This window comes from Delphinapterus leucas, chromosome 2 (assembly GCF_059928025.1).
Source record: "Delphinapterus leucas isolate spDelLeu-1000000601 "Yukka" chromosome 2, BTC_Dleu_Yukka2, whole genome shotgun sequence".
Lineage (NCBI taxonomy): Eukaryota > Metazoa > Chordata > Mammalia > Artiodactyla > Monodontidae > Delphinapterus > Delphinapterus leucas.
Window position 1 is genome coordinate 177111011 of NC_143130.1, and position 13594 is coordinate 177124604.

The following is a 13594-nucleotide window of genomic DNA, read 5'->3' on the forward strand; positions in this document are numbered from 1 at the left end:
TGTCTCTCATTTGTCTCCATCCTCCGCCCCCAAGCCCCCTCCCCTTGACAGAAAAAAAAAAGATAATTTCTCTCTCCAAAGATGAACTTTAGCTTTGGAAAAGGATCGTAATCGCGGCAGCTGTGTGGCTCTTTGGTGTCTGTGAGAAGCCCTCGAAGCCTCCAAGGTGGCTGGGCTGCGCCCTCACCCAAGGAGGGGAGAGCAGGGTCCTGGGACTGTCCTCGGTATCTTCCCACTTGTCCTCCCTGCCCTGCTCTCTCTTACCCCGCGGTTGGCTGAGCAGAGAGCCCAGAGCTTGGAATCCCCGTAGACTCGGATGTGAAGCCCAGCTCTGCTACTTATTAGCTGCACACCTGTCTCGGGGTCTTCAAGCCTCAGTGTACTCATCTCTGAAGTGGGCCTTGCAATCCTGACCCAGCCCAGCTGTGAGGAGGCCCCGCTGAGATTCGGCTAAAACCGAATTTAAGTCCCAGGCGCGGGGTTGGGGGGGTGCGGGGGTGTCAGGGAGAGGCAGGAAGGCAGCCCCGGTTTGCCTGTAAACGCCTAGCCTGTGGCCTGGTGGCGGAGAGACCACTGCCCTACTGTCTCTAGGATATTTCAGCTCTAGGGCTCTAACCAGGTGCCCTGAATTTTGGGCACTGGGCTCGCCTAGTTACAGGAGCCGTCCCTTTGGGAAGAGCTGCATCTCCGGCAGGGCCAGGCAGCCGTGCCCTTTCCTGGAGGGAGGATGGAGAATGCACAGAGGGGGGCAGAGGGGAAGAGGGGACAAAGGCTCCTGTGAGTCTTCATCGGGCCTCAGTTTCCCCAGCTGTACAATGTCCCACTAGGACTGGACCAGTCAGGGTGCAGAACTGGATGTCCCAGCTGCCTTGCTCCTGCTGTGCACGCCCAGGATTAGCTGGCCTCTGAGGCCCCTCCAGCTGGACCCTGCTGGGCTGGCCTGATCAGTGATTCTGTCTTTAATCAAGGGCAAAGTGGTCTGGTGCAGTCTGGGGGCCATGTTAGTGTTTGGAGAGGGGGGAGGGGGAGAGGAGGAGGGGGCGTGGAAAAGGGCTGGAGATAACATCTCTTCGCTTCGCTTAGAAAACTTTCACCCATCACCAGCTTCCTTGCTGCCCCCTGGGAGACCGAAGCCCAGCCTCTGTTCCTGCTTACCAGAGGACCACTGGCTTTCTGGGGAGTGGGGGAGTAGTAGGCAGAGCCAACTCGGCTTAGCAGAAGGATAGAGTTCAGCTCGGTTGGCAGGTCTAATCCCTGCTACCTGTGTAGACCGCCTGCCACGCCAGGCTGTGATGACCAGTGGGTCAAGCATTTTCCGAGGGCGGGGGCTATTTGCCTCTTCTGTGATCTCAGAGGCCTGTACTTCAGAGAGGAGGGGAGTGAGGGGAGGGGAGGGGAGCGGGGAGGGGAGGGGAGGGAAGGGATGCACAGATAGAGGAGGGGCTGCCCTGTGCTCCTCAGCCCCCAGGGCCCGCTTGCAAACAGCAGACGGAGTCGACTTCTCCCCAAGGGACCCGATTGGCATTTTCGTTCTTCTGTGCAGCCTTGAAGCCTGTGATAGTCACCAACCACCCTCCCCGTGGCTTCTCAGCTACCCTTTCTCAGTGTCTGCTTGCTGAAAAGAAATCTCAGGTCTCCTGAATTTACAAGCACTTTATTGAGACTAGAGCAAACCAACAGAAAGCTCTAGGCTTATAGATACCGTCAGACAGGAACCCCTCTCCCTGCAGCGGCCCTGCAGGGGGCTCTGGTAGAGGGCTCCATCCGCAGCACCCTGTCCCCACCCCCTCCGCCGCCAGCCCTCTCTGGCCACCTGGGGCGGAGACCCACTGGCAGCTCTTGGAGGAAGGGCAGGAAGGGGCCAGGCCTTGTGAGTACCGTGGTTTTCTACTTAGGAAAACCCTAGTTCCTTTTGGGGACATGTGTGGCATCCCTGTTTATAGACAAGGAAACTGGGCTCTGAGTGGAAGTGGTCGGTGCTCAGCAGGCAGGGGATGGAGCTGGGATTAACGAGCAGGTACCAACTGGCCAAGGGAGTGCCCTTTCAGCCTAAGCTCCTGACATTTAGGCTTGGAAGCTGTTGAGGGAGACTGCCCTCCCGAGGCCTCCCTCCCTTTCCAAAACTGGAGAGGGCAGCGGTGGGAAGGGACCCAGGTAGGGAAGGGAGGGGTCTAGGTGGGGCACACTCCATGGCTGCGGGGGGAGGGGGCACCTCGTGACTTGGTCTGGAGGGCAGGGGTGGGCCCTCACCTCAGGCCGCTCGGTCCTGATATCCCCGCTTCTCCTTAGCGTCTGGCTGAGAACGCAGCCCTCCCTATCTGCCCGCTGCCTAGGATAATTTTGGAGGCTGAGGTCAGGGTCCTCGGAGGGAGGGGGCATCACAGAAGCCGTGCGATCTCCATGCAGTGGACAGTTGGACCTCCAGCCACTCCCACCGTAGCCCAGAGGACTTGGGCAAAAGGCCTTCCATCTCTGGACTCAGTTTCTTCACTTGAGGAAAGAGTTCGTGGAAGAGGATGGGGTAACGGAAAGGCAGGCGCGTGAGGTGGGGAGCTGGTCAGGGCGGCTACTGTGTGACTGCTGCCCTCCAGCCTGTCACCAAAGCCGTTCCCAACGCACCCAGACCCCGCTTCTGGGTCTTCGGCAGACGGCAGGGAAGAGGCACCGTCCACAAGGGGGTCGGGGGGCTTCCCTCCAGCCTCCAAGAGTCCTCCCAGAGCAAGTCCTACTTCTGGGTTGCAGACTTAGGGCCTCAGGGCCAGCAGGGTGGGAAGTGCGGGCTCCCCCTAGCCTGACTTCCCAAACCCATCCCAAGGACAGCAAGTCTGTCCTCAAACCTGCCAGGGCACTGTGAGATGGCCCAAAGGCCAAGGCCTCCCAGCCCAGGTTCATAGTGGCAGAGATCACCCCCCACCCCAGCGCTGTGGGCAGGGTAGGCCAAGAAATGGGTGGGCGTCCACTCCCAGTTCCGTGGCATCTCTGTGCAAACTAATCAATGCAAATGAAGCATACACAAAAGATCCTTCTACCGGCAGGACCTCCTGGTACCCTCCCCAGAGGTTAAGCACCTTTGATTCCCTTTCTGCCACCTGCCACCGCCTACCAGGTCCTTCCCCATTTCCCTAAACCTCCCTGATAGGGAGAGGGGTGCGGGGGGGGGGGAGACAGCCCAGCAGACTGTGGGGCTCTAAGTTCAGGCTGGGGGCTTCTACCAGGAGTTTTTTGGAGGGGGAGGGTCTGTGGCAGGGTCACCATCCCCCAGCCGCACTTCCCTGAGACCCGGGGCCAGAAGCCTCCCGGTGGTTCTGGAATATGTGCTGAGTGCCGGGTGTGCAACTGTGCACGTCAGTGTGAGCATACTTGTGAACTTGCCCACACGTGTCAGTGCGGGCAAGGATGGATGTGTTGGGGTCTGCGTGTGTGTGCGCGCGCGCCCGTATGCGCTGGGTGACCGTACCTGCGTGTTTTGATAAGCGTGTAACCAAGAGCCTGAGATTTGTGAGTTTCGGGGACTGGGTATGTGTGTGTGTGAATATCAGATGTGTGAGAGCCTTCCGGCAGGCCTAGGGCCTGACTGCGCGTGTGTGGGTGTATGTGATTGAACATGTGTCCGGGTGTCTGTATGTTTACAAGGATATTCGCATGTTCAGGTGTGCACGCGGCTGTGCACGTGCCTCTGTGTGGACGGCCGAGCACATGTTGACGGATGTCCAGGGTTTCATAACTGTTATGTCCTCAGCCTCTCTGCGTGCCTATGACTGAGCCTGTGGCGCTCCCGACTATTTCTAGGACGTGCGCGTGTGTCGCAGTGTGTGTTTGTGGCGTAGCACGGTGTGTCGGGGTTGCCTTGTGTGCTGCTACGAGTGTGTCTGCGTTTCCCTGCGTCTTTATGGCTACGAGTGTGGGTGCCTAAGGCTCCTCATAAGTGTTTTTCCCGGTGCGTGTGCGACAGTGTGCGTTTTCCCCGTCTCTAGAGTGTGCGTTTGGGTTTTTCTGGGTGCGTGAGCCATGGCATGCGTGCTCGGGACCTTGGCGATAAGTGTTTTGGTGTTTCTGTGCGTGTTTCTGTATTCCGAGCGTATCCTCGCGTCTTCCTGGGGTCTACGGCCCAGCCCGTGTTTGGCTCATGCGACTTGTCCTAAGCGGGCCCGTGTGTGCGCGCCCGTGTGCCGTCCTGTGGGGGAAACGTGTGCCAAAGGCGCGCGGGGTACCGGTGCCCGTCTAGCCAAGAGTGCCCCGCGTGCGCGAGCCGGTTTCCGGGACGCCGCAGTGGTGGGGGGCGGCCCCGCGAGGGGCGGGGGTCACCGGGACTGGCCGGCGCCGGCCCCGTGCGCGCGAAGGCGGGGGCGGGGGGCGGGGGCCGCGGGGGGGCGGCGGTACGAAAAGGGCGGCGCGCGCGGCGGCGGCGGCAGCTCGGCGGCGGCAGCGGAGAGCGCAGCGCGCAGCCCGGTGCAGCCCTGGCTTTCCCCTCGCCGCGCGCCCGCGCCCCCTTCCGCGTCCGCAACCAGAAGCCCAGCGCGGCGCCCGGAGCCGGACCCGCGCCCGCGCCGCTCCCGGGACCGCGACCCCGGCCGCCCCGCGATGACCGCGACCGCAGCCCTCCTGCCCGTCCTCTTGCTCCTGCTGGCCTTCGGCCGCAGTGCCCATGGTGAGCCCCCCGGCGGCCTGGCTCGCGCCCCCTCTGGGGAAGACTGCGACACCCCCCTGGCCGCCGTGCCCCGCGCGCCCCGTCCCGCGCGCCCCGACTTCCGCCCGTCCCGCCTAATCCTAAGCCCCGCGCCGCGCCTGCCTGGTCCTCCCTGCCACCCTCGCATGCCAAGCCCGGCCCTGGGGTCCCCGGGGGCGGGGGAGCTGTGGGACCCCGGCCCCTTCCCGCCCCGCAGAAGTGGCGCTCGCAGGGTGTCGGTGTGCAGAGAGGAGGTATGGAGAAACGAGGTGATGCTGGGGAGCCCTCTGTGAAAATGCTCTGGGGTTCAACTTTGGGGGGTCCCTGCGTGTGCGTTCGGGAACAGGCCTGTGGGGGGGTAACTTTGCCATCGTCGCCTCAAATTGCTAGCTGGGAGCCCAGCCCGAGCCCCTCCTGCGTGGCGTTTGCCTAGGTGAGGGGCTGCGACACTCCTGTCTGTGGCGGCCATATGTCTCTGACAGCGAGAGAGTTGCCCCCTTCCCGCAGGGTCCCCCAGCCCGCTGCACCAGTGGTGACGGGGGTCCTGTCTGAAAAGCTGGCGGGAGTTACAGGCACTGCACACAGTAGGTGCCTATTAAAGTGTCAGGATCTCTAAGTTGTGTCAGAATTACAGCCTTTTCCGCAAAACCCTTGTTCGTCTTTTTAATACGAAGAGTCTGGTGTGGGGAAAATTGGGAGTTTGACCTGGGTGCCTGGCTTAACTGGGATTAACCTTTAAAAACTCCAGACGCCTTACCTGTGAGCCCTCCAGGTGAACCTGTCTGGGCTTCCCCAGAGCTGAATATCTCAAAATCTGGCCCCGCCCCCCCCCCCTCGCCTTTAGCTCACTTGGCAAAAGTGAGGGTTTGGCCGAGTGCCCAGGGGTCAAAATCTTTCCGTTCTCGTTCACTGTCTCCTCATTCCTGCTTTTAGGATTTGGCGTCTGTAATTTCTTTGAGGGACACTGGGTGTCTGACCTGGTCCTAGGAGCTAGGCAGTGGGCTGTGGTCACTCCAAAACCAGGGACATGCAGAGATTTTTCTCCTAAGTGGGTTGGGATGAAGTGCCTACTGTGTGCCCAGTGGGTAGAGCCACAGAGGGTCGGAGGCTGCTTCCTGGGAGGCCGTCGTGGCCTCTGCCACAGCCTGTAGGGCCTCGTGGGGTGAATGGTGTAACCTTTCTTGTGCCTCAGGAGCTGAATGCTTCCCGGCCTGCCACCCCCAAAATGGATTCTGCGAGGATGACAATGTTTGCAGGTAATGGAGCGGCTCCCCAGAGGCAGCGTGTTGGAGGGCCAGGGCAGAATTCTGGGGAGTCATGACGTCAGGCAGAAAAAACGGGGAGGGCTTGGCCCCTGGACTGCAGCAAACAGCTTCCTCGCCCCCGCAGGAAACCAGTGACGTGGGCGGGGGGTGAGGGGGACAAGAGGACCGGGAGGCGGGGGCTGCTGGGAGCGGTGGCGGGGACAGGACGGCTTTCTCAGAGGGGTGGGTGGCGGGAGAGCCTCTCGCAGGTGAGACCACTGCAGGCCACTGCGGCAAAACGCAGCTCTTCCTCTGGCTCTCAGGGACCCCTCTGCCTGCTCCCCAGCTGATCTCCTGTTTAAGCTTTTCCATTCAGGTGACTGGTATTGGTTTCCTGGGACCCACCGGCCGGGCACTGGGCAGAGACCCGCGAGGGCTCTTGGTTCCACAAAAAGCAACCGGAGCCCCTTCTCCATCCCTGCCCCCCCTCATACATCCCCACCTTTCTTCCCCAACTCCCGCAGGTGCCAGCCTGGCTGGCAGGGTCCCCTGTGTGACCAGTGCGTGACCTTTCCCGGCTGTGTTAATGGACTCTGTGTGGAGCCCAGGCAGTGCATTTGCAAGGACGGCTGGGATGGACATCTCTGCGACCTAGGTTGGCACCTGCCCCGCCCACCCTGGCCCCGGCCCCCTGCCCCCAGCCACCTCCTCCCAGCCCCGTGGCTGCCGCCCCTCCCCCTCTTGCCTTAGCCCAACACACCCCAGCGCTCTGTATGGTAATGATCTGTTTATACACTTCCTGCTGGTGCTGGGAGCCTCCTCACAGGTAGGGACTTAATTTTGCTCCCTTCTGCACCGCCAGCACCCAGCACCGGGGAAGGCACTGGGGTAGGGGGGCTGCCAGTTGAATAAAGAGTCACAAACACGCCACGCGAAGCTGAGCGGGTGGGGACCACAGCCTCGAGAAACCTGTTCGGGGCACTGAAGCTCTGAGAGGGGAAAGGACTCAGGGGGTCGCAGAGTCAAGACTCCATGAAATTCACCCGCCAGGCTGTTCAGGATATGCTGCAACAAGCAAGCAGACAGACGCGGGGAGGGGTGCTGGGTGCTGAGTGCTGGGCGCAGCGGGGAGCTGAGTCAGGGCCACTGGGACAGGGCCGGGGGCTGTGCTGGAAGAGGTCAAGTGTAAGGGGAGGTGGGGGGTCGGGAAAGGCTGAGAAGTAGCTAAAGTGCAGATTGGCGTTATCTGTTGATTTTGTTAACTTAAGCAGTCTTTGCCCTCCATTACCCTGAGCAATTGAGGGTTGGCTGTCGCTGCGCCTTCAGGCTGCAGAATGCTCATCCGAGCCCATTCTCATTTGGCAAAACCTGCCCTGAAGCCCAGGCAAACTAAGGTCCTCGAGAGGACTCCCAGCAGTGTAGGCAGCTGCCATGCGCTCTCTGTCCCTCGGTCCCGACGGCAGCGTCAGTAAAGACGCGTGGTACCAGTAGGGAAACTGAGGCTTCGGGACGCAAAGGGGTCTGCTCAGGACACCCGAGAAGTTGGGGGAACAGCCAACTACAAAACCCCTCCCTCTGCCCCAGAAATGGGTTCATTCTCATCTGAGGCTGTTTCTAACACCCTCCCGTCAAGAAAAACCTAAGAGCACGTTGTTAGCACCCCTGCCCCGCGTAGCCCAGGCAGTGGGCTTTCAAAATCCCCCATCACGTTGTCTCGGGACTTTAAAGTCTCCCCAGCCAATATGACGCAGGCTTTGCCCCACAGCTGACTCACGCTCTGGCCAACAGAGCTTGGGCTCTGCACCCTTGAAGTACCTCTAAGCTGTTTTGGGGACCCGAGGGGTCCCAGAAAAGCCACCATTCGGGATCAGGGCTTTTAGCCTGGAGCCCACTCTTTCTGATAACTAATCCAGGACGCCCCCCGTGGAGTCCTCCAGACAAAAGGTCCCTTCCCCACTGGGTTGACAAAAGCTTGGGACGGCTGGGTCCAGAGGAAACAGCCCTCCGGGTAATCGCCGGCCCTCTCCCTTTTCACCCGTCTCTGAGGCTGTCCTCGCCACAGCTGCTGCCCCGGCAGGCAGGCAGAGACCCCCCCCCCCCCCGGCAGCTTTCTCCTGGCGGCGGCTTAATCCACCCAACTTTGGGGTCAGAGGCCCAGGAAAGGAGAAGGTGGGCTGATCCTCGGCTCACGGGGCTTGACACCGTGGGAGAGGAGTAGGGTGGTCGCCAGCTCTTCAGCTTAAATTTAAGATCTCCATTGACAGGAGAGCCCGGAGCAGGGAATTAGAAGCTTGCCACGGAGGCGCTGCGTGCTAGCGCCTGGCGCCTTCCCGTAATGATAAATCCTCTTTATGTTTCCTCGCACCAAGCCGGGCTCCCAAGGAGCGCCTCGTGTGCTCGGGATAAGCCATCAGCTTGGTGTGCAAGCTTTTCCTTACTGATTGATTGCCATCTACTCCATGAGGGTGCGGGGCTCTTGAAAAGAGGGAATAAATCTGCACGTGTGTGGCCTCAGCCCCGGGGACCTGAACCCAGGCTGCCTTCATTCGCTGCGTCTCTGGTTGGCCCTGGCTTTCTGTTTGGCCGATGCGGCAGCTCGGGTGGTAGATAAACAAAGCTGAAGGGGCTCTCAGAGATGGGCCAGGGAGAGCCCCCCCCTTTCTAACTGGGGAAAGTGAGGCACAGAGTCGGGGCGGTGGGGGGAGGAGGGAGCTGAACTCGGCAGCCGGCTGGAGATGGGCACAGAAAGGGTCTCTCCCTGGCCAGGCCTGGGGGCTGGGGTCTCCACTGTCAGAGAGCCCCTGACCCAGGCCCCTTTGTTCAGCCCTTCCAAGCTGCCTTGCTGAGCCCCGAATAATGAAGTGTGCGTGACGGGAGGTGTAAAACGGTGGTGGAAACACACCAGTGTTCATGGAAACCCGTGCTTACAGGCGAGCACTCAATAGTTCTCATTGCGTTGCCTTCAAAAGATGCAGCCTTTTTATCCTGGACCCCCTTCGTTCAGAACGAGAGACCACCAAGCGGTGGAGGCGGTGCTGGGGCTAAACCAGGTCTCTTGATTCCCGACAGGGGGCTTTACATCTCATTCCCCGCCTGCTCCTTTTTGATGGAGGAGTACGAAGGGCAGCTGACGTTGCTAACTGTTGGGCTGGGCTAGCCCCCCGAGCGGCAAGGACCCCCTTCAAACACAAGAGACTTGTCTGGGAGGCGGCCGTTAGGGAATCTCAGCTCGGCACAGTTTTGGGGGGAGGGAAGGGGTCTGCGGTGAAGGTCAGTGTGGCTGGACCGAAGAGGTGACCTGGCGCCAGCAGAAGGGCACAGCTGGCCTGTTGAATATTAGTGAGTGGCCGTGACTTTCTGTCTCTGTGACCCTTGAGCTCCCTGAGCTGTTTACTTATATCAGGGTTCGGGGGGTCGCTACACCCTCTTCCTCAGGACCCCGCTGGGTGACCCTTGGCAGTGGACACAAGCAGAGACATCTCGGCAGCTCACACGGGGTCCCCCTCGACCAGACGGAGGGGGCTCTTCCTGTCCCCACCCAGGATGCTCTCCGTCCAGCGTCTGTGTCCCCCTCATCTCCCTGGTTCTCTCTCCCCACAGATGTTCGGGCTTGCACCTCGACCCCCTGTGCCAACAACGGAACCTGTGTGAACCTCGATAACGGCCAGTACGAGTGTTCCTGTGCCCCTGGATTCTCAGGAAAGGACTGTCAGAAAAAGGACGGGCCCTGCGTGATGAATGGGTAAGTATTCTCTCCGGGCTATGTGTGCTCTGATAAATGCCGCTTTAGATTCCTTTTTCACACCCCCTAAAGACCCTTTCAGCCTAACCCAGTCGGACCTGTCGCCTGACAAAAGACCGAGTAAGTGCTCATCCTGCACCCCGTGGGGGGCCGCCCCGGATCAGGGTATTTATGGGGGAGTGTGTCATTTCCATAATTTTTTCAAACAATCCTGAAGGCGATTTCATATTCCCTTGATGTTCCCACGTCCTGATGTATGTGAATGAGAGGAGATTGGGACCGTGAACCAGAGCTCGAGCTGCATAATTTTCTAAAGGAGACGTAACAAGAGATCAGAGTTCGGCAGCGCCCGAGGCTGTTTGTGAAACCCACTTACCGTGTTTTAGGGGCGGGTTTGGGGGAGCTGGTAGGCTCTGCTTCGGGGTTTTCTGGGATGTCTTAGGAGGTGGGGAGAGGGGGCTGCAGCCAGCACGGGGCCCCGGAAGGCGGGGTGTTCAGCCCTCAGCTCCCCTCGTGGGGAGGGGGCTCTGGGGCTCTGGGCAGCGCGCCTAGCAGATGGAACGGCCCCTGGCCTCTCTGGTGCCTCTGAGCGGGCTTCCCAGCAGCTCAGCCATTTCCGGCCCTTATCTGCTCAGTGCATGGAGCCAGTCCCACCCTCCGAGGGGGCTTAAAACGGAGACCAGGAGAGATCTCGAGAGAGGCGAGAATTCAAAGTAGACTCCAGGCCTGGGCCAGTAGCTGCGGGTTGGGGCGCCCCCGTCCCGTGAGGAAACCAAAGCGTAAAATGCATTCCAGGGGTGGGGCAGAGAGCCCCGAGCCGCAAGGGACAGGAACCAGCATTCTTGCAGCATCTCAAGATCAGTGTCCTGGGCAGGCTCAGAGGAGAGGGGTGACCACCGAACTCCATTTCTGCTTGCTGGTGGGAAGGGGAAATACGGAGCGAGACCTTTAAAATATTTTGCTTTTCTCTCTAACAGACTGGAGCCAGTCTGTCAAAATAGAGCCCAAGGTCCTTGAAATTCCTTCAGAGCCCCGGCTCCTATGCCGCCCTCATCCCTGAAGCAGCAATGCTGATTTCTTGCGCTGGGAGCCCCTTTCTTCCCCGGAGTTTTGGCATTTATCAGATGACAAAGGGTCTGCTCGTTTAAAAGCACTTACATTAAATGCTGTGTGCGCTCTGCTTTGAGCACACAGCTTCGGTCTGCAAGCTGCACTTGGGTGAATGGGCCACCATTAAGCAGCCGGGCACAGACACCGCTCCAGCCGGTGCAGACAGAGCGCGTATTTCTTTTACTCTGAGAGTCCCCAAGGGTTTCCTGTACAATAGCCCGCAGGCTCACTCCGGTGAACATAAAAATAATAATGAGGGGTTGGGGACGGTGGAGGTGGGAGACACTGAGGGATGCCTTGCTTTGCTCGGCCTCCACGGCCTGGGGACGGAGCTGACGGGGGCAGCTGGCTGCAGCCCTGGGGTGTCACTAACTTTGCCTCTCTCAGCCTCAGTTTCCCAACCTGTGCAGTGACTAACCGTCATGCCTCTGGTCGGAGAGATGACCTAAGGGGTGGGAGAGGAGATGGGCATCCTGACTCGGGAGGTCAGGCATGTTCCAGGCTGGCAGCATGATGGGGGTGAGGCATACACCCCACTCGGGGGGGGGGCTCCCACCTCGGACGGCCCCGGAGCCCCTCGCAGGCAGGGGTCATGGTGCCCGGTGCTCCCCGGGGCCCCACTGGCTGGCTCTCACTCCCTCACCTCGTGCGTTCTGAGCACCTGCCCTCTTGTCGGGCCCCAGGAGGTTTGCCATGTGGCACGAGGGGGAGCGGAGCGTCCGTCCACGCTCCCGGCACCACAGTCCTAGCTCAGTGCCCGAGGGCCCTTTACCGTGTCCCCCTGTTGTGTTGCAGTTCGCCCTGCCAGCACGGAGGCAGCTGCGTGGACGATGAGGGCCGGGCCTCCCATGCCTCCTGCCTGTGCCCCCCTGGCTTCTCAGGCAATTTCTGCGAGATCGTGACCAACAGCTGCACGCCCAACCCGTGCGAGAACCAGGGCATCTGCACCGACATCGGGGGCGACTTCCGCTGCCGCTGCCCCGCCGGCTTCATGGACAAGACCTGCAGTCGCCCGGTGGCCACCTGCGCCAACGAGCCGTGCCTCAACGGGGGCACCTGCCTGCAGCACTCCCAGGTGAGGTTCGGGTGTCTGTGCAAGCCCGAGTTCACGGGCCCCATCTGCGGCCGGAAGCGCGCGGCGGGCCCCCAGCAGGTCACCCGTCTGCCCAGCGGTTACGGGCTGACGTACCGCCTGACCCCCGGGGTGCACGAGCTGCCGGTGCCGCAGCCCGAGCACCGCATCCTCAAGGTGTCCATGAAGGAGCTCAACAAGAGCACTCCGCTCCTCTCCGAGGGTCAGGCCATCTGCTTCACCATCCTGGGCGTGCTCACCAGCCTGGTGGTCCTGGGCACCATGGGCATCGTCTTCCTCAACAAGTGCGAGGCCTGGGTGTCCAACCTGCGTTACAACCACATGCTGCGCAAGAAGAAGAACCTGCTGCTTCACTACAACAGCGGGGAGGACCTGGCCGTCAACATCATCCTCCCCGAGAAGATCGACATGACCACCTTCAGCAAGGAGGCTGGCGACGAGGAGATCTAAGCAGCATTCCCACCGGCCCCTCTCTGTTCTCGGGGTCCCGCAGAGCTCACTATATGCGGTCTGTTCTCATCTTTGTGGTGGAGTTTGCTCTTCTTTGTGTCAAATCTGGTGAACGCTGTGCTTGCCTCTATTACCTTTGTGTTGCAGTGTGACAAACGCAATGCCAGAATCCGCTTTCTCTCTTCTTAATGCATGATACAAAAAAAAATAATGGTAATAATAATGTCATCTTTAAACAAGTAAGAGAAATAAGTATGTTATTCTAAACTCTAAACCTAAAATCAAAAAGACCAAAAAAAAACAAGGCAACAGAACCAGGGCTCTGTGCCGACGTCCCTCTCCGAGGGGTCTCGGCCACAGGGTCCTCGTGAAACCGTTACGATTGCTGGCATGACCAACCACTGTGAAAAGGGCTAAAATCTCTTTCGTTCGTTAATTCTCACACGCCACTTCCGACTCGCACTCACATCAACACCGCAAGCCCTTCAGTCTTTCCGATTGAGTTGAGGTCCAGCAGAGTGCAACGGCCGCGTGTCAGGCAGAGAGAGCCCCGGGTTGGCTGCTGGCGGGGGTCGGGACCTGATCCCAGCCCTGCCACTAACTCGCTTGTGTGATCCTTGGCGAGTCCCCTTCTCACCCCGGGCTGCCCTTTCAGCCCCTTTCCAGGCAGGGGCTTGAACACAGTGACCACCAAGGCCCCTCTCTTGCTCTCAAACTCTGAATTAGGAACGAGGGGGTGATGAGCCAAAACAGTCCCTGACCCTAAAAAATTAGGATCTGATGAAGACTGACCTCATCCTGGGACCCGAAGGTTTGGGCCTATCCTGGATGCACACTTGATGTATTGCAATGGATTTTAACTGCATTTCTCAAAGTGGGGAGCCTCCTGGCCCACTGCCCATCTGGAAACGATCGCCCCCTTTGAGTCACGATGTGCGGTCAGGGGCTGCCCCTTCGGCAGCGCCTCCGCCACCTGCCTATCTACCCACCTCCCCAAAGGCCCAACAACTGTATACCTGCCTCCTACCCTGTAGGTTAGAGATGTCCCCCGGGAATGTAAATGCACCTTGAACCACAAGTGCCCCTGGCGAATCTGAGCAGCAACACAGCCCTCACCAAGGTTTTCACAGGGTTTAGTGGAAATTGTCGCTTGTGGGGCGTTTTCTAGTTCTGTGGCCACAGTGGTACCAGACCTGGCCTACACAGCACGGATTTCATTTGTGTTGCTGAATTAATAACCCTCAGATCCCCAAAGACCTAGCCAGCTTCTTAATGATAGATTTTGACTT

General features: G+C 59.8%; 1 protein-coding gene across 3 annotated transcripts; it reads left to right on the forward strand.

Annotated features, from left to right (window-relative positions):
* The first annotated feature begins 4581 nt into the window (after positions 1-4581).
* On the forward strand, positions 4582-12977 carry DLK1 (delta like non-canonical Notch ligand 1). 3 transcript variants are annotated; one of them, XM_089906298.1, is made up of 6 exons: positions 4582-4648; positions 5859-5922; positions 6435-6565; positions 9511-9652; positions 11558-11837; positions 11991-12977. In XM_089906298.1, the coding sequence occupies exons 1-6, from the start codon at positions 4582-4584 to the stop codon at positions 12303-12305; spliced, it is 999 nt and encodes a 332-aa protein (XP_089762424.1). In that variant the 3' UTR covers positions 12306-12977. The 3 variants fall into 3 exon arrangements, with proteins under 3 accessions (XP_089762424.1, XP_089762425.1, XP_022431559.1); XM_089906299.1 differs by having other exon boundaries at positions 12057-12977; XM_022575851.2 differs by having other exon boundaries at positions 11558-12977.
* Positions 12978-13594: the final 617 nt, after the last annotated feature.

Coding starts and splice junctions, on each gene's coding strand:
- DLK1 (XM_022575851.2), top strand. CDS start 4,582: ATGACCGCGACCGCAGCCCTCCTGCCCGTCCTCTTGCTCCTGCTGGCC. Junction 4,649..5,858: donor CTTCGGCCGCAGTGCCCATG/GTGAGCCCCCCG, acceptor CTTGTGCCTCAG/GAGCTGAATGCTTCCCGGCC. Junction 5,923..6,434: donor GAGGATGACAATGTTTGCAG/GTAATGGAGCGG, acceptor CAACTCCCGCAG/GTGCCAGCCTGGCTGGCAGG.